At 40.8% G+C, this 23,089-nt stretch overlaps 1 protein-coding gene across 9 annotated transcripts in view; it reads right to left on the minus strand.

The window, feature by feature from the left end:
- Positions 1–4,318: 4,318 nt before the first annotated feature.
- Positions 4,319–23,089, minus strand: part of Snap91 (synaptosome associated protein 91) — a 113,915-nt gene continuing 95,144 nt past the window's right edge. For 4 of the 9 annotated variants that reach the window (XM_031346228.1, XM_031346235.1, XM_031346231.1 and 1 more), the window contains 8 exons: positions 20,033–20,167; positions 18,279–18,428; positions 15,364–15,394; positions 14,113–14,212; positions 12,710–12,793; positions 12,018–12,122; positions 7,959–8,061; positions 4,319–5,730 (listed from right to left, as the gene is read on the minus strand). In XM_031346228.1, coding sequence (XP_031202088.1) covers positions 7,969–8,061; positions 12,018–12,122; positions 12,710–12,793; positions 14,113–14,212; positions 15,364–15,394; positions 18,279–18,428; positions 20,033–20,167 — 698 coding nt within the window. In that variant the 3' untranslated portion in view covers positions 4,319–5,730; positions 7,959–7,968. Of the gene's footprint in view, positions 5,731–7,958; positions 8,062–12,017; positions 12,123–12,709; positions 12,794–14,112; positions 14,213–15,363; positions 15,395–18,278; positions 18,429–20,032; positions 20,168–23,089 lie in introns of those variants that run through there. The other 5 variants (XM_031346232.1, XM_031346229.1, XM_031346233.1 and 2 more) reach the window with 5 other exon arrangements.

Raw genomic sequence — 23,089 nt, forward strand, 5'->3', positions numbered from 1 at the left:
GAACAAATACAGCCAAGAAAGGAGGGAGGGAGCAGGCTGCAGGGCTATTACATTCTGGAGAAGAATTTAGTATTAAAAGTTGGTTTATGGAGAGATGGCTCAGTGGCTAAGGGCATTGGCTGCTCTTCTAGAGGTCCTGAGTTCAATTCCCAGCAACCATATGGTGGCTCTCAACCATCTGTAATGGGATCTGATGCCCTCTTCTGGCATGCAGGTGTACATGCAGATAGAGCACTCAAAGGTAAATAAATCTTTTTTTAAACAGTTGGTTTAGCAGCAATGCAGATGGTCACTGACAGAAGATTCTCTTTGTGGGGACATTTCCTGGCCTTGCCCCCAGGCAGAATTGTCCTCTGCTAGTGTGGGTGCTGTGTTATGATATGGTTACTTGGAGCACAGACTTTTCCAAAGTTTGTCTTCCTCCTCCATCTTTGAGGACTGCAGCCATTGGCCCCACTCTGTTATATTCCCTCAGAATAGCATCTCCATCTGGGGCGAAGCCATCATCACGTTATTCTTCTTGATTAAGATGGATGTCAGTACAAAAAGTTTATCAAACTTTCTGATCTCTCAGAAGAAACACCTTCAGTCACTGTCCCATAGCAACCATTAGCTGTACTCACATCTGCCCTTAGTGACATTAGATATTGCTAGCCCTAGGAAGGGGTCTCTGGGATATAGCTTAAAGTTTTCATTGGATGCTCTATGTGTCTGGCTGACACTGCTTTCGGGCTGGGCTTACATATACAGGTCAGTGTTCCGTGTAGCTGTGTCAATGTGGGACAAGTACTTACCTACATTTACTGAATGAACATCAAAACACATACTTCTGTGCCCGTGCTTTACTGTGGACTCTTACTACCTCCATCATTGCCATGATAGTTTCTATTCTTTATCTTTTACTATCCTTACAATGGAGAAATAAAACCCTATAGCAAGGATAATCACAGCAATTAAGAGTAATTTAACTTTAATGGATGTTTTGTCTGCACCTATGTTTTTGTCTGGCAATGTGCCTGGTACCTGCAGAGGCCCGAGGAGGTGTTGAAATCCCTGGCACTGGAGTTCCAAGCAGCCATGAGGGGCCACTTGGGAGCTAGGAACCAAACTCCAGAGTCCTCTGCGCGTAACTGCTGAGACATCTTTTCAGCCCACAAAGTAATTTTAAAAAGTAGGAACAGCAGTGTTTGTGAGTGTTACATTGTGCTGAATGTTTTCCATTCATTATCTCATATAATAAGTACACAAGAGGACTTCGCCTCCTTCCACAGGGGGGAAAAAAAAAAAAAAAGAAAGAAAGCTTAAAGAGGTTAAACAGTCTGCCTGAGGCAACAATGTGTTGAGCTTGGGAATTCAGTTCTACATATTGAGCTTGGGAATTCTGTTCTATGTAGTTAGACACTAACATTCCTGCATAAGCCCCAGCCTCAATTAAAAAAAAAATCATATAGGGGACTGTGAGTTGGGCTTTTGGAAGGTCCCAAGTAAAGGTGGAGGTGAGGTTACACCTACCCCCAGCTAATCAATCTACTGACTGATACATTTAGCAAGTCTTTTACATTTAAAGTACTTTAACCTTGGCGGGTGGCTTCCTAAGGATTCCCTGACCCTTTCAGGGCTTGTCAGATCAACATTGTTTCTCTAATTCAACAGTTATCGCCTACTGACACACAGTGGACTCTGCCAGCAGATGCCTGCCATGCACTTTTCTAACAGATGGAATGCATCAGTAGAAAAGGGGAGCTACCTTTTGCTAAGTCTAATTTAAAGAGGTGTGTGACAAAGAGTCTCAGGCAGCTAAGGACTGCTGAGAGTGAGCCGAGCCCGAGAGATTGTCTTCCCCAGGGGAGAGCACGCCACTGGTTATCCAATACCTAACAGTCAACCCTGAAATCATACATACAAGTAACATTATACAGACTGAGCTCGTTAAATTTAGGAATATGCATGTATACACACACACACACACACACACACACACACACACACATACACATGCATGCAATAAACAAGCAGCAACAACAAAAAAGGCCATGAATTTGAAAGGAAGGATAGGCATATGGGAAGGATTGGAGAGAGGAAAGGAACAATATCATTATAATCTCAAAAAACAAATTTCAAAAAAGAAAAGAAAATAAAGAAGTGTCTGAAAACACCACTGCTCTTCTAAATTTCTTTGTAGAAATTTTAATTTTTCATAAAATGTTATTAACCTGGATTGTTTTAACATTTCTGCTGTAAAATGGATTAAGCAGAGAATTTTAAATTTCTCAGTTTTATTCTCTATACAGTAAACAGTGACAGGCACAGCTCACATAAACAAAAGCTTTTCTGGGTCCTCAGTAAGTTTTCACAATCCAAAGGGTCCTGAGATTAAAGCAAACCTCTGCTGTGAAAATCAGTTATACGGTATTGTATCCTGGAAAATGAAGTCTGCCTGGCAGAGGAGGAAATGAACTTGAAAGATCAAGTATCAGGTCTGAGAGTTGAGCTAGGGTTAGCTATTGTCTCACTAACCGGCCTCTCCTTCTCTGTAAGGCTCTACCCACAGGGAAGCCTGAATGATGTTAGGGTGAGCTAGGATTCCTGCGCGCGCGCACACACACACCCACCCCACACAATCTTAGGCACATGTGTGCTTGCACTAGTTTCTGTTCACCCCTAGAGGCCAGAAGAGGGCAGTGGATTCCTTGAAACTCAATTTGCAATTGGAGCAAAGTGTAAGTAGTTGAGAGCAGCCATGAGTGAGCTGGAAGCAAACCGGGGTCCTCTGCAGAGTAGTGAGTACTCTTCACCATGAAGCTGTCTCTCCGGACCCCATAAACAGGCATTTCTTTAACACCCAAGGCAATTAATGACAAAGTGTCCCAAAACATGTTTCAAAAATACCATGTGAACCTTCCACCTGTCACTGTGGGTAAATTAGATGTCCTGTAAAGTATCTCAAATAATTTGAGTCTTAGTACCCAGAAAACCTCACCTGACACAGACACTCATCTCTAAGACCATTCTTTCACAGAGACATCGGAGTCTCTATACAGCCAAGCTCTATAACACTTTTATAGTTTACCTATTAAAAATATATACCACATGGGATAGTCAAGGGGGGACATGCAAACATTTCATCTTAAACTATTTTATATTCTAAAAGGTATTTTATTATAATATGATGACTAATATATGGTTAAAATGTAATCTATAAAAATATGACCTGAGGGGATGAGAAAGATGGTTTTGCAGTTCAGACACTTGCTGCTCTTGCAGAAGACCTGGGCTCACCTCCCAGCACACACACAGTGGCTTATAATCATCTGTGACTCCAATTACAAGAGATCTGATGTCCTCCTGCTTGCCCCCATTTGATCCAAGTATGCACATGTATGCAGGTAAACACTCTTTTCCATACAATAAATAAATATGTATTTTAAAAAAACCACCTGACATGATCTGATGCTAGCTTCTGAAAGTAAGTTCTCAAGATATAAATCTGAGGCAACCAAAGGAAATGAGTTTTAAAGTAGTCTCCTACCTCAGACTGGACATTGTGTGTGTGTGTGTGTGTGTGTGTGTGTGTGTGTGTGCTTAGGATCAAACCCAGGGCCTTGGCCATTATTAGGGAGGTGCTTTGTTACTAAGCTACAGTCCAGTCCCAAGACAGAACTACATTTTGGGGATCTTATAGCAACCTAGCTGTAGGCATCCAGTTTTATTACAAGAGGCCAGGATAAGTTTTATGTGATAACAATATTAATATTCAAGTGCGTGTGCAAACTGGGACTTGGTTACTTTACTGTTTAAGTTCCACGGAAATTCTCACACTTCAAAAAATTGTATCTGCATGTTTTAAAAGAATACCTAAAAGTAAACATATATTTTGCAATACAGAACTTAAAGTAGTTTCTAGGCATGATGGAGTCCCCAGTTGAATGACAATTCATTAAAACTGATTTGTTTAGTTTTATTGCAAAATGAAACTATATTGCCATGGATAAAATATTTAAATATTTAAATTATCAAAATATTTTAAGGATTTTAATTTTTAATTTTATATTTGTACGTGTGTGCTTGTGAGCAGGCGTGGGCGTGGGGCAAGTGCCAGAGGCATTGGATCTCCCCAGAGCTAGAATTCCAGGTAGTTGTAAGCTACCCTATGTGGGTTTTGGTCCAAACTCTGGACCAAACCCTTGTCCTCTCTAAGAGCAGTACACACTCTTAAGCTCTGAGCCATCTCTCTAGTACCCTTAATATTTTGTGTATGTTCCATTTGACACTCATCCTTTCCTTAAAAAGTAATCAAAGACAAGAAAGATTTCGTTTGCATTTTCTTGGTTCAAGGTGTTTATTGCATCTCAGAGGGCAGACATGCACTGGGTTTTTAAACCAAAATACAAAGAAAAGCCATTTTGAAATTGGTTTTAGGTAATTTTCCCCCATTACAGTGTATGTTATCCCCACAGTAAATTCAGATACAACCACTTTAAAGGGTACCATACATCTATTAAATAATTTGAAAAATAGGCAAGTGCCTTTCCAACCCAATATGCTTTTACAAAGAGCTGCCAAGCCACTAAACAACACTGATCAACAGTGACCTTGTGTACGCATCAAAATCTTCAGCCACGCCATCGGCACAGACAGTATGACGACAAACTGAAAGTCAAAGAATACGGTATGTACATTAAAAGATACAATTCGCTGAATTGGTTTCAATCTTATCACAAAGGTACAACAGAAGTCACTTTAGGCTCAATTGAAGGATGGAGAAACACTACTCTTTAGAACACACACAAAAAAAATGCTAACTGAACAGATGTACGTAAACCTGCACTGAAATAAAAAATATTTGCAGTTCTCTTTAAGTTACAGATATCGCTTGGGGCACGTTCATAGTCACATGAACAGCACATCTCTAATTGCATTTTCACAGACACAATAGAAATAAGCTCACTTCTCGGTGCCTTCAATCAAGAATGAATAAATAGCTCAATTTAGATGCAAACCCTGCAAATATAATTAAAATATATATCTTAATATAGCAGTGATAAATATGGACTTCTTCTCATTTGATTTTTCTCATTCTTGATAAGGTAGCTTCATCAAGGAGAAGTTTTATTATGGACATTAAACTTCATTTTTTTTTTAAATAAAATTTCTTAACCTATACAGCGCACAAAAATAAACATTTCTCACAACAAGTTGAAGTTTCTGTGATTGGAAAAATGTACTCCACACCGAAAAAGTTTCTGTATAGTTAAAGAGTGTTTTCCTCACTAGCTGATAGTATCACATTACGCTTGTAACAGAGGTACAGAAGAGAAGAGAGAGTTCATGGGAGGACTTGAGATTTTGTCCAAAAGTTATATATACATCGAAACCTTCGAAAACACAGACACATCTTTCCAAATGGCTCACCACATAACAGCTGCATCATCCTCTGTCCACGGGCAACGTCCAGAAAAGCACTAAAGGCATTGGAACCATTCACTCATTGTTTACGTCGTACAACACACAAACAACCCGAATACGCTACGAGCTGGAAAGTAGGGTAACAGCTAAAGTAGTACACATTCCTAAAGTTCACTGCCACAGCTGGGCTGTGTGCTTGGGAGAGGAGTTACGAGTCAGCACTGGGTTTGGTACTGGTGGCTCACTTTGAAACTGAGCATCAATCTTATCTGAAGTTTCCAAACTCAGGTTATTTTTTTTCCTATTCAGTCACAAAAATTGCAGCTGTGAAGAAAAAAAAAAGGTATTTGAATTAGAAAACATAATGCACATTGAAAAGATACAGACATTTTTACCTCCCTTACAATTTCCTCTTTTTAGTGCAAAACACCTGTACACAAAGAGTTTGAGATTTAACAAACTCACATTTACAGTTTTGTTTTGTTTTGTTTTTGTTTTTTAAAAACTGAGATAAACAAAATCTCACTCAGGAAACTCAAACAAGTCTATGTATAGTTGCATTTTAAGAAAAAAATCAATAATCTTTAAAACTTTGATACTTCCTAGCAATCTCAGGGTCAACCAAGAGCTATTCCGTAAGGGTGGTGATGGACAGTGGCTGCCATTACTTTATATGTCTGTTGATGAGCCACTTAACTGTTGGACAAGTGAGGACTAGAAAAGATGGTGAGCCCTGAGGGCTGTGCCTTCTATCCCGCCTTGTCTACATCCTTCATGTGGTATTTCTCTTTCGAAGTCCTTGCTAGGGTCAAAAGGAATCTCTTCTCCATAAAATGTCTGTCTGCCTCCGGTATGGATCCTGGGGACAGCGACTATCTCAAAACTCTCTCCGTGTCACTTAGCAAGGCTTCTAGCACATTGACGAGAACAATGCTTCTGAGTGAGACTTCTCTAAGCGGTCCTGAAAGAAGCCTCTGAGATACGTGATGCCTTACATGCCTACCTGGTCTTGATCCAAGAGGAACAGACAGAAGGAAAAAAAATCTCTTTACTGAGGTGTTAGGGTATTAAAATGGTGTATCAATAGTTTCATTTAAAACAGATTCTTATTATGTGGCCCAGGCTAGCCCTGAATTCTCAAATCCTCCTACCTCAGTCTCCAGTATGTTAGAGTTAAAGTCTTGGGTTATCTAAGGAAATAATTGTAAGGTAGAATTCCATGCACACAACAAAAGCCAGTATCTAATAAATGTAGGCAGTGGATATATCATAGAAATTGCATAGTACTGTGGTCCAAAGTTCCTACATTCTTCTGGCTGGACCTTGAAAGATCATTTCATGCTCAAGGATTAAGTTCTTTCAGCTATAAATCAGAGTAAAAAACTGACATGGAAAATCCTGAGTAAATATGTAATGTTGAGCTTGTCCTGTAAGCAGCTACCGACTTTGTTAGGTGCCGGGATTGAGAGGAGGCATTCCCTGCCATTGGTGTCTTCCCTCGTGTTCCCTGTGAACCATTTGGTAAATTAAATTTATGAAACATAAAACTAGATTGTGAGAGATTTAAAATTTCAGCTTGAATAGTGCAAAGGGTTAAGAATTATAACATTTACCTTAAGATCAAAACTAAGGATAATGGAAGGAAGTGGTTATGTAGCCAAGGGTATTTTTAAATGACTTCTAAATCTAGTGCTATAAATGCTGGCATCTTATGAAGTCTCGTCACCAGGGTTACAGTGGTATCTCCCATTTGGCTTAGCAGCCTGGGAGACTTTTGCCTCATTGGTATAGCTTTTGATTTTTCAAGATAAAAACAAATGATGGAATTTTCTTCCTACAGTTTTAACAAATTAAGGTTTTAAAAATGCACTATTAAGGACAGGTTTTGACTTCAGATTTAAAAGTCTAAAAATTCAAATTATCTATCTATCTGTCTGCCTGTCTGTCTTTCTATCTACCTACCTATTAGCTATCTATCACCTATTTTTTTATCTATCATCTATATATCATCCATCCTCTATTGAACCATCCATCCATCCATCCACCCATCCATCCATCCATCCACCCATCCATCCACCCACCCATCCATCCATCCACCCACCCATCCATCCTTTATTGAACCATCCATTCATCCATCCATCCATCTATCCATCCATCCACCCACCCATCCATCCACCTATCCACCCATCCATCTACCAACCCATCTATCCTCTATTGAACCATCCATCCATCCATCCATCCATCCATCCATCCACCCACCCACTCATCCATCTACCAACCTATCCATCATCTATTGAACCATCCATCTATCCATCCACCCACCCATCCGTCCACCCACCCATCCATCCTCTATTGAACCATCCATCCACCCATTCATCCATCCATCCATCCATCCATCCATCCATCCATCCATCCATCCATCCACTCACCCACCCATCCATCCATCCATCCTTTATCTATAACACAGAAGTAAAAAAATTCATAACTGGAACAGTTAAGCATTGCACAAGCTCATGATTACAAGCTCACAGGCAAAGCTCATTATTAGATACCTTAAATTGTTTACAAGAAATCCTTGATGTTAAGATCCGCTAATGGGTCCTTGGCTGGAGGTTTCTTGGGACTCTGAGTGGCAGGTGTAGGGCTTGGAGAAAGCTAATGGGGGAAAAGGCCAGCCCCAGAGAGCAGAAATAGAAAGCACAAGAGAGACAGGTAAGCATTAGGCAGAACATATACCAGAGAAAACAAACACACCGAAGAACAGACGGCTAAAAGTTAACCCAGCTGGTTCCTTCTACTTAGTCTGGGCTGCGTTTAACTGGAGTGGACAACACTGGGAATGATGTTTGCATTTCCTGAAATTCTTTGACATCAGATTCAGCCAAGGTGAAATATGGGGACTCTGGGAGAACAGTTTGAGTTCGGAAGATGTGAGGATATACAGTAAAACACACATGCACACGTATGCACACACACATGCATGATGAGGGGAGAAAGAGAAGGGGGCTAGGGAGAGAGAGAGAACACAGTAATTTCTCTATACTGAAAGCATTCTTACTTTGAATCATTAGTAAATTATTAAGAAAAGAATTATATGGCTTTTCTCACAGTAAGAGTGAGTTGCAAGGGAGAGATATAAGTCTGTAGACAGTATGGTACAACATTACTTTAAATTAATAGGTAACTAAGCGAGTGCTTCATATAGATCATTTCTCAGTAAAACAGCTTCTGGGCAGTGTGCATATCAGATGTGCAAGTCATTTCCAGCCTCATGCCCTGCCCATCAGGGCTTGCAGCAAAGGCTCACAGATCTCATCTTTGTGTTTATTCAACACTGTAATTATCAACTGCATAAGAAACTTCTGGGGCCCTACTTTTCAGGACTGGCAGGAGAAAGCCTTTCAAAGCCTGCAGGCACGTCTGGAGGGATGGTGGACATCTCTGTCTTGAAGTCAGCTCATCTCAAGTTGATAGCAGCTTCTGAAATCTGGAACTGGGGTGTGGTGTGCATGTGGGGGGTGTGGTATGGTGTGTGGTGTGTGGTGTGTATGTGTGTGTGTATGTGTGTGTGTGGGGTGGTGGGAAGGAGAGCTCCCAAAGCCAGAATCCTGAATCTGTTCCTATGCCCAACCTACCAATGGACTGCAGTATCCACCCATTTCACACATCTGTCAAACTGAGGTAGAGTTTCACAGAAATGTCAGGAAAAATCAAGGTTAAAGCTTGAAAGTGCTCTGCAGAAACCAAAGGCTTCATCTACATGCGAGATGACAGTATTATGACAATCAACTAAAATCACACTGAGATAGCCCAGGCATTGGTAATAAAAAACAGCTTTCCATGAGAACGCTGCAAATGCAGGCTTGCTTATTCTACTGGCAGAGAAAATATTAGGCAGGCACGGTGGTGCACACCTGTAATCCTAGCCCCAGGGAGGCAAAGGCACATGGATCTTTGTAGGTCAACCTGATCTACACAGCTAAGTTTCTGGCCAGTCAGGACCAAATAGTGAGAAATTGACTAGGAAAAAAAAATGCTTAGATAAATAAATATTATAGATATTTCACACTGTCCCATGATTTACTATAACATCAATTATTGATTAAAACAACATAAATACTCATTTGGTATATTTAAAATACCACAAGAGTGAAGCCATTTACTGATGTCATTAAATTCAACTGTGTTTAGTTTAGTTTAGTTTGCTCAGCAAGTTGCTACTCAAGTTATAATTTTGGGTTCTCACTCTGTCCAGGCCAGTTGCTTAGAGAGAAAAAGTCTACTGGTTCTATATATGCTTCTTTATTTTACCAGACATCTTAAAAGAGGAATCAAGGCGGGGGAGGGGGGGTTTCCTGCATGGCCAGTATTAGCAGCAAAACATTTAAACGGCATGATGTCTTTTGCATTTCTGTAGAGTAGGGAATCTGATCTCCCTAAAAACAGGTTTTCCCTTCATTCTGGATCCTGCTAGATAAACTCTAACCCCTGGCAAAGTCCTGAGTAACAGGTGGGACTTCATTCTTCATGGTTGCTTCAGAAGCCACATAGACAGTCTAGTTTTTTTCCCCCAACTTGATACAAGCTGGTGTGGTCTGGGAAGAGGGAACCTCAACTGAGAAAGAGCTTCTATTGGATTGGTGGACAAGGCTGTGGGGCATTTTCTTGATTAATTATTGATATGGGAGGGCTTAGGCCATTGTGGGCGGTGCCTTCTTGAGACAGGTATCCCTGGGCTGTATGACAGAGACTGAACACGCCATGTATGTATATAGCATCATCTCACCATGGTCTTTATCCTGTCTCCAGACTCCTGCCTTGAACTGACCTAACCCTTCATGATACACTGTAAAGTGTAAGCTGAAATAAACCCTTTCCTCCAAGTTGCTTTTGATCACGGTGTTTGTCACAGCAACAGAAAGCAAACTAGGACAACCCCAATAGCTTATACTAACAAGGTGACTCACAGGGGTCCTTCCATGATGTATGGTGAGACTGACTAAACCCGAGTCTGGTATGGAGGCTGGCCAGAACAGAAAGGCTAATCAGTTATTATGTTGTTGAGTCTTTAGGCCACATAATAGCAAATATGGCCTCCAGGAAGGGGACTGGAGACAGAATTCAACTCATAGGTAGTAATCCAATCAATTATTACTATGCAACAGAGGCCTACTAATGCCATACTGAAACCTAAGTGATCTTCGGAAGTTGGCAACACTGTTTCACATGATACTAGACGCACTTTCACACTTGGGCCTCTCCCAGATGTTCCCATCATCTCTGCTCCTCTATCTGTATCTAATTTGTATCCTTTCATATCAATAAAACTTTAATCATAAACTTTGTACACTCCTGAGTTCTGTGAGCCAGTCCGAGGAAATCGAAGCAGAAGGAGATCATAGAGAACCCCAGTTCTGTATACAGCTGGTCTGAAGTGAGGACTCCCAAACTTGTGGCTGGCGTTTGGAAACTCAGTGCTGCTGTTGTTAGAAGTTCTGGGTAGAGCCTGTAATGTGGAGAACTGTACTTGGCTGAGCATGGTAGTTAACATGTATAATTCTAGCCATTGGGAAGTGGATGCAGGCAGAAGGTTAGGTTAGTCTTGGCTACACAGTGAATTTGAGATCAGCCTAGGCTTCATGAAACCATCTTTAAAAAGAAGAAGAAGAAGAAGGAAAAAAAAACCAATCTCTAAGCTGAAATTCCTATCACTGGGACACCTATATCTGGTACCCCAAATGAACCACTATGAATTAAGTGTGTGGGGGGGGGAAGGGCCTCACTGTTCCCACACTGTACACTGTTTCCACGTCCCTTGGCTACTGAAGCAACAGCTATGAGAGAGCCATTAGGCAAGAACACTGAGACAGGATAGAGAGGCAGGGAAAATTACAGGACCATGAGGCAGGAAAGGAATCCTTCACCCTGGAGTCTGATTGAAGCAAGAATTCCAGCCCAACAAACATTTGCTGTGAAGGCTAACACAGAAGTAAAATTCCTTTCATATATAGATATTTTATGTTAAGTAACAATGGACCATGCTTAAGGACTAAGCCTGGGATAGAGTTTTCCAAGAAGTATCCTGGATAGTCTCAAACGAAACTGTTAACACTATGGACAGTACAGATGCCCTGCTTTCTGGCATCTGTGTGATCTAGACTCTAATCTTACAAACTGCAAACCTGTCAGAAGCCACCCAAGAACCACCCAGTGATCTCTCTTAATGCTCCTAGAATTCCTCCAAGATAGTGGCTTCAAACCCACCCAAACTATCCACCAGGCAGTGAAATGTGACATTCCCTTAGAGAAGTCTACACCTACATTCTGAGCCATGTCTTTATTCCTGAGCATTTTTCTCTTAACCTTCCTGTTAAATCTTTATTACCCACCAATTCTGCTTTATATTGGCTAGTCCAGAAATATGTTATTTTTTTCAAGCCAGAAAACCCAGTCTGGCCTGAAACCCTAAAAGCCTAGGAGGACTCTTCAGACTGCTAAGGGTGGAAGCGTGGAGTGTGCTCTTGCCCTTGCCTCTGTACCCTACCACAAACAGCATGGCAGTTTTATGTTTAGGAGTAAATGCGTGGCGCTGTGAACTCTAGGCAACTGACCTGTGTGCCGGGCACAGCTGCAGCTCCAAAGGGTGGCCTCATCATGGGCTGTGCGAACATGACTGGCTGCTGAGGCATCATGGTCATGCCTGTCCCCGCAGGAGGCTGCAAAGGAAGGAAGCCTTGGAGCAGGTCTAGGACCCACGAAGTACAAACCCCAACACGCACACCTTTTACATGCTTTGGACAATTTCTGAGAAAACCACACAGGTAGAAACTGTAACTTATTATGTTAATTTTGAACTCTGGGTGTTAAGACTGTCAGATAGGAGCTGTGTACAAGCCTGGATGGCCATGTGACATCCTCAATCCAATCAGGAGCTATGTATTCATCTCCAGTTAGAGTAATTCTTTAGGAGACAAAGTCCTTAAGCAGGATGGCCCTAAAACATGCTAAGATAGAAGTGAGGCGTGAAGAGCCCAAAACAGAGGGTTGATTTTGATAACTGAGCTAAAATACACAGTAAACATCATTCCCCAAACGATACAATGTACTGTAATTTGATGACATTATATTTATGTACAGTGTAACTGCTTCCTCACTTCCTGCCCAGGCTGGCCGAGGCCCAAAGCATATGCCTTACGTTGAGTTTTCCTTTACTGTATTTACCATAGGAATGCCTGCTCACTTGAGAATGTGTAAAGATGTCAGGAATGTAAACCGTGGGTTTTTGGCACAGGTCATCACTCACCATTCCAAATCCTGCTCCAGGTTGCCCAACAGACGGGGCTCCGGCCCCGGGTGGAACTGAGCTGGTTGGCGGAACAGTGCCTTGCTGCGCACACATGCCCACAGAACCACACAGAACAAATTCAAAAAGAGACATCATAACATGGTTTTACAATGATAGGCTGTAACTGAAAAAATATGTGCACCTCAAGTTTGGGTATGTGGATTTGCAAAGCACTCTCAAACTTCAAAGTTTTAAAGGGCACAAAGCACCATGGTACTGATCTGAAAGCACCACGTTACTGATTTGAAGTTCCCTTTATGCTGCTCTTCAGACTCATGAGCTTGCAGCTCCTCAACCTCCCTCTGTCCAAACCACTCTCACTATGAAAGAACTGGATGTCAGTGAGCTGACATCCCCATCATTCTGTCCTCTGCTGATGCGTAGCAGAGTGCTAGACATCGGAGCAACAGATACATTCTGACAGGTGGGGTGATGGCAAACTCCAAGTGGCTTGGGAAAAGTGGCTTATCTATGTTTTGTTAAAAAATGGAAGACATGGGAATTTAAAAATATAGAAATAAATATCCTTTAAACCTTATAGGAAGGATGATGGTCTAGTTTCAATTTTAAAATTGATGGGCTGAAAAAAAAATATGGTCTTAAAACTTCATACAATAGAAATGACCTGTCTTAGTTTGGCTTTCTATTGCTGTGGTAGACACCAGGACAAAAAGCATCTTGGGAGGAAAGTTTGCAGCTCATAGTCCGTTCTGAATTAAAGTCAGGGCAGGAACTCAAGGCAGAACCCAGAGGCAGTAACTCATGAGGAGGTCATAGAGGAGTACTGCTTATTGGCTTGCTCCTCATGGCTTGCTCAGCCTGCTTTCTAATACCATTCAGGACCACTAGCTCAGAAGTGGCACTGTCCATAGTGAGCTAGACCGTTCCATAGAAATCAGCAATCAAGAAGATGCACTACATTCAGGTCTAGTGAGGGCATTTTGCCAATTGAAATTCTCTCTTTTAAAAAAAGACCACAGTTTATGTGAAGTTGACATAAAACTACCCAACATATTACCTATCCTTTCTGATAAGAAAAAAAAAAAAAGTTTTCATTACTTATTTAGACCATCAGGAGATATGGTCAAGAAATATGATAAAATGATATTACAATCCCTGACAGGGAATGTACTGGGGAACCATTTCTGTAATTTTTGCAAATAAATCAGAAATATAAATACTACTATTAAGTATTTATGCAACCACAAGGTATTTAAACATAGGTTGTAATTTTTGTTACATACAAAGTTAGTAGATTTCATTGAATTTTGTATCTCGCTCATGTCGCATTGGTGTGAACAGGGGTGTACAGTGTTAATACTCGAGTTAAGCTGAGTGACTTGCTCTGTGCTGTTACGTACCGGGGGAACACCTGCTGACCACGTGGCCGGAGTGACTTTCGGTTGCCAGTTGGCTCCACCAGTCAGCTTTTTCTCCCCAGCATTCCACTGGAGATCTCCCCTAAAGGGCAATATGAAAAAGAAACAAAACACAAAATTCAGAAAAAAAAATGGTATGTGACTTTCTGGGATGCTTTACTTGGGTTTAGAAGTCATCTATTCAAACCTCGTAGTGATAAAGAGTATAGATTAAAACTTACAGAGGAGCCTTACCATACCGTATCTAAGATATGACAAAAGCACTTGAAATAAAACACATGAGACTTTTGAATTCAGTGACAATAGGAATTTCATGTTACTTACAATAGAGAAAAATGGCAGAAAAAAATCAACTAAATTCTTTATTTAGAAAAAACCCTCCAAATTATATAACAATCTGGACACATATCTTGTTGAATTATTTTTTTGTAATTTTAATTATGTGTATGTATATATTTCTGTGTGGGTATGTATATGTGAGTGCAGGTGCCCAGAAGGCCAATACATGCCCAGGAAGCCAGAGATGTAGAATTCTTTGAAGTTAAAGAATTGTGAGCTACCTGACACGCGTGCTGGGATCAAAACTCAGGTCCTCTCTTAGTCTGTGCTCTGAACTGCAGACTCATCTCTCCAGCCCTGTTTCTTTTTTGAATTTAAAATGTACTGATGATGTTTTTTTCTTGTTCTTAGAGGGTTTAAGAGAGGGTTTCACACAACTGTATCATACCTAAATTATGATTTATAATCATTGTATGGCTGTAATATTCATCCCAGTTTCAATAACAAAACATACATCAGATAAAAGGATATACTGTTTATCATTCTTATGACCCAGGAAAGATATTTTAAAATCAACTTTAGCCAGAAATGCTGTGCTGAATCTCAAACTTAAAGCTATTAAAATATTCAAAACTATATAGAGAAACCCTGTCTCCAAAAAACCAACTAACTAATCAACCAACCTAACACTCAAAACTCCATCTTAAAATATTTCCATCTGTTAACAGTTGCAACCCTAGCCTGAAATAGATTATCCTTTTTCAAAGCAGAACAATAATTTGAAGATTTTAATAGACTAACAACAAAAATAAAAACAAATAAAAAACAACCTCAATTGCCTAGCTTATGAATGGGAAATAATATATTCTAGGGAGTGAAATGTTTGATATCTTGAATAAATACACATGAACAAACTGTTAAAAGAAAGGCAGATTGATTGAAAAAAACACTTACTTTTTTGATGTGGTACCAGAAATCCCAAGATCTACAAATGGATAAAAGAAAAAGGATTTAAATCTTTATATTCAGCTTATGTATTACAGTGCTTAAAAAAGAAATCCAGGAGGCTTAGAAGAGGTCTATATTGTTGCCTGGCAATGACTGTATCCAGTTAGATAAAAAAGAAACTGTATTAGGAAACAAAACTAGAATTTTTAATTTTCTTTTACTTCACATCAGACTTGAGATCACATCTAATGTGGCCTGGCTCAGAAGGCTTGAGATTGCTATCTGCAAAAGCCCTGGAAACAGTTATAAAACTGTCTCTAATGACAGCTCACAATGACTAGATGACTAACTGGCTCTCTGTGCCTAGAGTGTTTATATGGGCACTGCTGATTATGCTAAACACCTGCCTTCCGCAAGTCTGAAATTTGGTTAGGTGCCAGGTGGTGTGTGCCCACATGATCAGTGGTTAATGGAATCCCTGGGTGCTGACACCCTAAGGGACTTCCTCGGGCTGAAACATCTCAGGCAGCTGTGTACCCATCTCTCACTGTTATGGTGGTGCTCAGATGTGAGCTGAAGTGTGTGCTGGGTTCCAGGAACTCCACAAGTGGACTGTGAACGTGGAAGTGGTCCTGGGAATACCTGGCTTAACTATCTACCCCCACCACACTGCATCATCCTAGGCACTCGGGATACATCAGTAAAGAGAACCATCAAAGACCTGGCCACAAAGGAACCTGCACTCTTATTGATGATGTGTAAATGGTACAGGCTGCTAGAAGGGGGTGAGGAGGGACAGGGTAAAAAGCCTCCTGAAGAATGTGAGGGTTTCCCAAAGCTGTGCTCTCTAGGCTGAGGGAGCAGCCAGCATAAAGCCCCTACTAAGTGTGTAGCTGATTTATTACACAATAAATTTAATATATATTTCTTGTATTTTGTTTCTTAGCATTACAAAACAAGCTATACATATTAACTAAACCAGATAAAAGAATCATTACACATAATTTTGATCATTTTTTTAAAAGACTGTATTTTCCTGTTTGCCCAGGCTAGTCTCTTATATTGCAGGTTCAAGAAATCCTCTTGCTTCAGCCTTGCAAGTTGCTGAGCCCATAGACAGGTATGTGCTATCACTCCTGTTTTTGGAAGACATTCTCACTTCTAAAATTTTTATTTTTAATTAAGTTATACAATTGAATCTCTGCAGTAAACAATTACAAAGGCCAACCAAATATTTATGTTGATCATGTGGAGAGGCAAGATTGGGTAGGTACTCCATACACACACATGCAAGAATCCCTTTGGGGCAGAGGGGAATGTGATGTGAAGGATCAAGCCAGGCCGCATGGGAAGAAGGCTGTGAGCAGCAGGCAGGAGGCTTACTATGGACAGGAAGAGAACAGACTGAGTAACCAAGTCCGCAGTGCGGTCTCAGTGGGAGCTTCTGCTAACACCACGAAGTATTTTAAAAACACCTTTTGTGAGATACAATTCACATACCGTATACACTATCTATGTGTTCCAATCTGCTTTCTTCATAGCCATCCTTTTGGATGTGAATTATTCAGTCACTGTTGCTCTAATTTACACTAACTTGACATCGGGTGATGTACAAGATCTTTCTGTATATTTACTAGCTATCCTGAGATATAGCTTTTCCCCATGAAATCTCCATTCAAGTCCTTTGCCAGTTTCTAAGCCATATTATTCCTAAGTGTATTGTTTGATTTGCAGAAGTTATTTGCACATTCTGGATAGAAGTCCTTTGTAAGATTTGTGATTAGAAATTATTTAATTCTGGGTGGCTGGAAAGATGGTTCAGCAGTTTAGAGCACTGACTGCTCTTCCAGAGGTCCTGAGTTATTCCTCCAGTGGGTGAGTGTTTTTCTAATTGGACAGAATGGTTACAGGTGGCTGACAAAAGGAAGGCTGTGTGCCGGAGGACTCCCAAGACTTGGGAGACAGGTACAGCATGCACTCACCAAAAGCCATCCCTCAGTGAGATGGTTTTGGAGAAGAAGGAGATTAACTAACAGTCTCCAGGGTGTCACAAAGGCATGTTTTAATGGATGCTCTGATCACAACAAATGTGAAATAAATGTACCTGGGAAAATGCAGAAAGAAGAATGCACAAATGACCTGCCAAGCTTCTGATATCACCTAATATTGCAAGACACTCACAAAGGTAAACCCATGTGCGTTGATAGAAAATAAAATTCAGAGTTAAATCAAGGCCGATGTCATCTCCTCAGCTCCAGCTTCAATCTGCAAATGTCCCTTGGACTTGCTAGGCAGTCTGTACCGGCGTATGCACTGTCACTTCCACTGCCTATAAACATTCCTCCAACAGCTATGGAGCTTGCTCCTTACCTTGAGGAGGCTTGCTCCCACTTATTTATGGTGTAACATAAATAAAGCAGAATTTATTCATGTAAGCTTTTCACTGTTCTGTCTCTAACCTTTGTGAGGGCCATAAGAATAGAAATTTTATCTATTCTGTTCATCGAATTGTCTCCAGTGCCTGGAAGAATAACGCCTCCTGATCAATAAATACTTGTTTAAGACATGACATTCAGACACTATAAATATGCTACACATAGTGTAATTCTACTTTCAGATGGCTATGCACTTCTATGAAATGCCTTTGTATATTACCAGTGTGTGTACTCCTTTTTTTGTTGTTGTTTGTTTGTTTTTTGGGGGGTAATTTAGATTAAAAGTGACATGGGTATTCTTACAAGACAATGGAATGGCAAGTGATTACTTTCTAAAGAAAGGCTCTGGTGAAATGCTAACTATGTAGAGCCACTCTTTAATTGCATTTACCTGTAAGCAAAACCAGAGAGATGAATATGAAAAGATACAAAGAAGAAATAATACAGTTCATATATGCTTCAAGCAAATCAAACTAGACTACTTACTGCCTACTAAGCTGGCCAGAGATGAGTCCAGGTCACTTCCAAGGCCTTTGCTGGCTGCCATTGCAGGACTAGGTGGGACCATTGAGACAGGGGCAGGCTGTCCAGATGGTGCCATGGTTGGCATCAGAAGATCACCTAAACCATCAAACACTGAAAATCAAACAGACCAAGTTCAGAAAATTTGAAACAAAAAGAGACAGAGAGAGATGTTATGCAAAGGACAGTCTCTAATGAAACCATGGAAACACATGAAAGCACATTCTTGTAAAAGAAACAACGTAACTCATATAGTTTGTGACTATGAGTACCAAAAAGAATGTCTACTTATGTCTACTCAAAATACATGGAAACGTTAATGAGCATGGAGAGAGATGGGGAGGAAGGCTGTATAGCATAATGTACTAGACAGAGCACAGAGCCAGGCTGTACTTCAGCCACACCCTTACTAGCTCTGTGCATCAGGAATCTGACATTTCCATCTTTTCATATGTAAATGGGAACAGTACTGCTAATATCTGCCTTTAGTGTAAGGATCAAATGAAAGAATATTCTCCACATGTTTATTATAATGCACTGCATAAGCACTAAATAAGTGGTGGCCATTGTGAGTCTAATTAAAAACAACCACTGAGTGCTTTTTATTCTAAATGGTAGTGATGTGTAGTAAACTGTAAATGATTTACCCAAGGAAATCTAAGATGCTTACTCTTAAAGCAATTTGTAATTGAGAAAAGATGAGAACTCCCAAGTGTCCAGTGAAATTAGCAAAAAAAAAAAATAAACAGTGATCTACCAGCATCTAGGAATATGCTCATATGGTCGTATTTTAGAGGTGGTTAATTTTGACTTTCCCCTTCTTTTCATGGCAATGTTTGGGTTATACTTTATGGACATGTTACGTTAAACAGGATCTTAAGGGTAGGATTCAAGAGCTACTACTGGGTGTCCCTCATCCCCAGTTGACAAGTACCCCTTGTTCAGTTCCTAGAATACAGAAAGACTATTCAAAACACAGGCTTAGAATTTCCATAAGATATTGCTAATATCTTATTGACATAAAAACTCTGGGCTTGTCACATTCTTGTAAGAGACTATGCGCATCTACCATAAACCCCACTACACAGTCATTCTAAGGTGGGAGAGACAGCATTCACGTCAGCACTGGCAACGGAAGCAACCAGATTGTCAGGCAGGGGGTATATTTAGGGTGTTTCTGAAACACATTTAATTGCCAAAAACTCACCAATTGAAAATTTGTAGGAAGGAGCCAGCATGAGAGGAGGAGAATGGAAGAGAAGAGAAACAGAATGACAGCCGTGATGAGAGGTTAGAAGCAGAGGTAGTATTTGTGTCTCAACTTCATAAAACGGAGGGCCATGCAAGCTTCGGAGGGTATAAGCAACAGCAGGAGCGGGGTGTGTCGGGGTGTCCACACACTCAGAGACTGTTCAAAGGTTCACTACAAAGTATTGTCCTCCCTTTACGTGGCTAAATCATGTGCATGTGAGCTTGTGCAAAATAGAGGGTGGGTGTGGTAAGCTTTCTGCTAAAATTCAAAAACAGAAAGAAAGGACAGGCAGTTATTCTGAGAGCTACTAAACTTGTCCGGGAAAACTGAATTTGAGCTGCAGAATGCGAGCCACCAACCAGGTTTAACAATGTCTGCCCGCAGAGTTTCCTACAATCACGTTGACCTTGGGAGGTAGAGGCCATTATCAGAAAGAGGAAGAGTGTTGGAACAGCCAGCGCCTCACCTGATGGGTCAAAGGAGCTGCCGCTTGAAGTTGAAGGCGTGGTTCCAAAAGCTGCCTCGAAACTGGGCTGCAGCAGATTATTCTGAGCAGGAGTCACTGGCGTTGTAGAAGGGGCCATGAAAGAACCCCCAAATCCTGATTCAAAAAAAAAGTCCCAGAAAAAAAAAGTCAGCTAAAGATGGGGGACAGGGCCTAACAACAGTCAGAAAAAGCTACAGGAACTGAAGAGGAAAGACTGCTTAATGAGCAATTTAGTGAAACCAGGAGGCTGGTTTTGCAAAAAATGTTTCTCAAGGATGTTGACCCATTATCATGTATGAATGACAGATCCAACTTGACCAGAAACATGGCAGCACTTAAACACCGAAGTACGACATATACACGTTAGTGAATCCATTAGAACCTGTGGTATCGGAATCTGGAACGAGGAAATATCAAAAGCAGAGAAGGGTTAGCATTCAGATCAGTGGCTGGGCAGTGGTGGCACATGCCTTTAATCCCAGCATTTGGGAGGCAGAGGCAGGTGGATGGATCTCTGTGAGTTCAAGGCCAGCCTGGTCTACAGAGGGAGTTCCAGGAAGCCGAGGTTACTTAGAGGGATCCTGTCATCACACTGACACTTTACAATGACGATAACATGTTCAGTTGCACACAGTGGCTCAGCAATAAAAAGCAAACTTAAAACAGCGGCCATCACATCTTTAGTTTTCACGTGTTTTAGCCCCATGGCACCACGAAGGGTAAATAGGTTCTCATCCCTGTTTCCAGGTAACAAGCACCAAGGGGATGTCCCGTCTATAGCGGGTATCCTGTCTGGTCTTTGCTTTGCAGCACAGGCAGGGTGGTCAATCTGAGTAGACAACGCTGACAGTTATATCTATGAAAGCTTTCACTGATCCCCATCACTTTCAGATTCCTTTGTAGGGCAGCCAGCACTGTCTGGCTCAGATTTGTATGCTCCTCTTCCCTGCAGACAGGACTGTAGCCAAACTGACAGCTCCTAATACCACGGGCCTCTGGAAGGAATTCTGTGATGTGTTGCTACCCAGTGCCACTGGCTACATTCCCACCTTCCATGTACAGCCCTGCCCCGAGCATGTGGAACATAGCTGTGACCCACTCCCACCACGCTTTCATCTCTCTGTACCCTGACCCTAACTCCAGAGATGGCTTGCTAGGTTCAGGAGCTGTGTGCCTTTTCCTCTTCTATTCCTTTCTATTAACACTTAACACAGTACCTGAAACAGTAAGCTAGTGTTTACGGAGTAGAGATTACTAAAAATTAGTCAGATACCAAATTAAATATTTATTCTTTGAGTTCTGAAGGCAGATCATGTCTCTTAAGCAATAGAAACAGAAATCTAGGATGACTATGTGTTGGGATATAGAACAGTTGGAAGGGTGGACGAGGGTGGGGTAATAAAATATGGAGTATAAAAAATTAATTAATTAAAAAAATATACAATCTGCAAGGTGACTGGTGATCACTCAGTAAGACACTAGGTAATTTTCTATTATAAAAGGCTTTATTTTTTCCACTTGTTTATCTTTTTTTTCTTTTTCTTTCTTTTTTTCTTTCCTTTGAGATAGAATCTCATTACATAGCCCTGGATACACCTGGAATTCACTATGTATGTAGACAGGACCAACTCACAGAGATTTGCTTGCCTCTGTTTATTTTCTCTTTTTGTTTGTTTGTTTGTTGTTGTTGTTGTTGTTGTTGTTTGGAGACAGGGTTTATCTGTGTAGCCCTGGCTGTCCTGGAACTCACTCTGTAGACCAGACTGGGCTTGAACTCAGAGATCCACCTGCCTCTGCCTCCCAAGTGCTGGGATTAAAGGGGTGCGCCACCACTGCCCGGCTTGCCTCTGTTTCTCAAGTGCTGGAATTAAAGGTATGCACCATGAAGTCTTTCTTACAACCAATTCATTGCATTTTTTTTTTCAAATTTAGCTACATCATCTCTTCTTCACAAAAAGCTTATAAAACAACAGACATATATTAACACTGCAATTCATAAAACCAATTTTATCTTTTTAAAAGAAATTTTCATCAAACTTTGGTCATCTTTCCAGCAGTAGGCAATAATGTTGTCCCTATAAATCAAAAGTGACATAAATATAAGACTTCATGAGTTTAGACTTTCCTTGAATACATATACAAAAATACTGCATTTTAGGAAAATGTCAGATATTTAAAGTTATTACTGAAAGTCTGAGGGGCCATGCTGGGTAATTTTAATACTTAAATAACACTGAATTAACTTAAAAAAATTATTTGGCATAGGAGGTATATTTTCATATCAGTGAGAACTTGGTACATTCTGAAGCAACTATGACCTAGAATCATCACTGTTTGGGATACGATGGTTTTGTCTTTAGGGACTCTGGCTGCTGAATTAATGAGGAGTTTTGAAACATTACACCTCAGGTCGGGAGTTTAGGCAATTGTTGTCTGGCCTAGTTCTTAGCTACAGGTGAGACTGGAGGGGACAGCCCTTGGTTTAGCTTCTTATGACCCCACCCAGGAAACCAGTACACTCTAGAATCACAATAATGGTGGTTTGAAAGTCCCAGGGTTCACCTATATCACCTCTGTCATTCCATGAAGGAAGTGACTGCAAAGAGTCAAACTGTCTGGTAGACTCCACAGAAAGGGGAAATCGTTTTCTGTGCTGCTTCACACAGGGCTTACAGGCTGTGCTCTAAGGAACTTCACTGGAAGCTAAGATCACATTCATAGGTACATACAGTGCTCCCGTTTATTAGTGTTTGCTTTAAAACAGTGAGCAGTGGCAAACTCTCTGGGATGGGGCACTTGAGTGTGAGGCACTGTTCTAACTAACACTCTGAAACATTTGCATCACATGCATTTGAGTACTTTAGATCCTGTAAAACCAGTGATGTCTACCATAGGCTTATCCAACCTCTTCCACGGTAGAGTGATGGAGCCTACAAAGTTAACACTGGAATGGCACAACCGAGTTAACTCCCCTTTAGAGATAGGGAAAGACCTCATGTTTGAAAAATAACTTTAAGATTTGGGGCTTAGCTACAT

This window comes from Mastomys coucha, unplaced genomic scaffold, assembly GCF_008632895.1.
Source record: "Mastomys coucha isolate ucsf_1 unplaced genomic scaffold, UCSF_Mcou_1 pScaffold23, whole genome shotgun sequence".
Classification (NCBI taxonomy): Eukaryota; Metazoa; Chordata; class Mammalia; order Rodentia; family Muridae; genus Mastomys; species Mastomys coucha.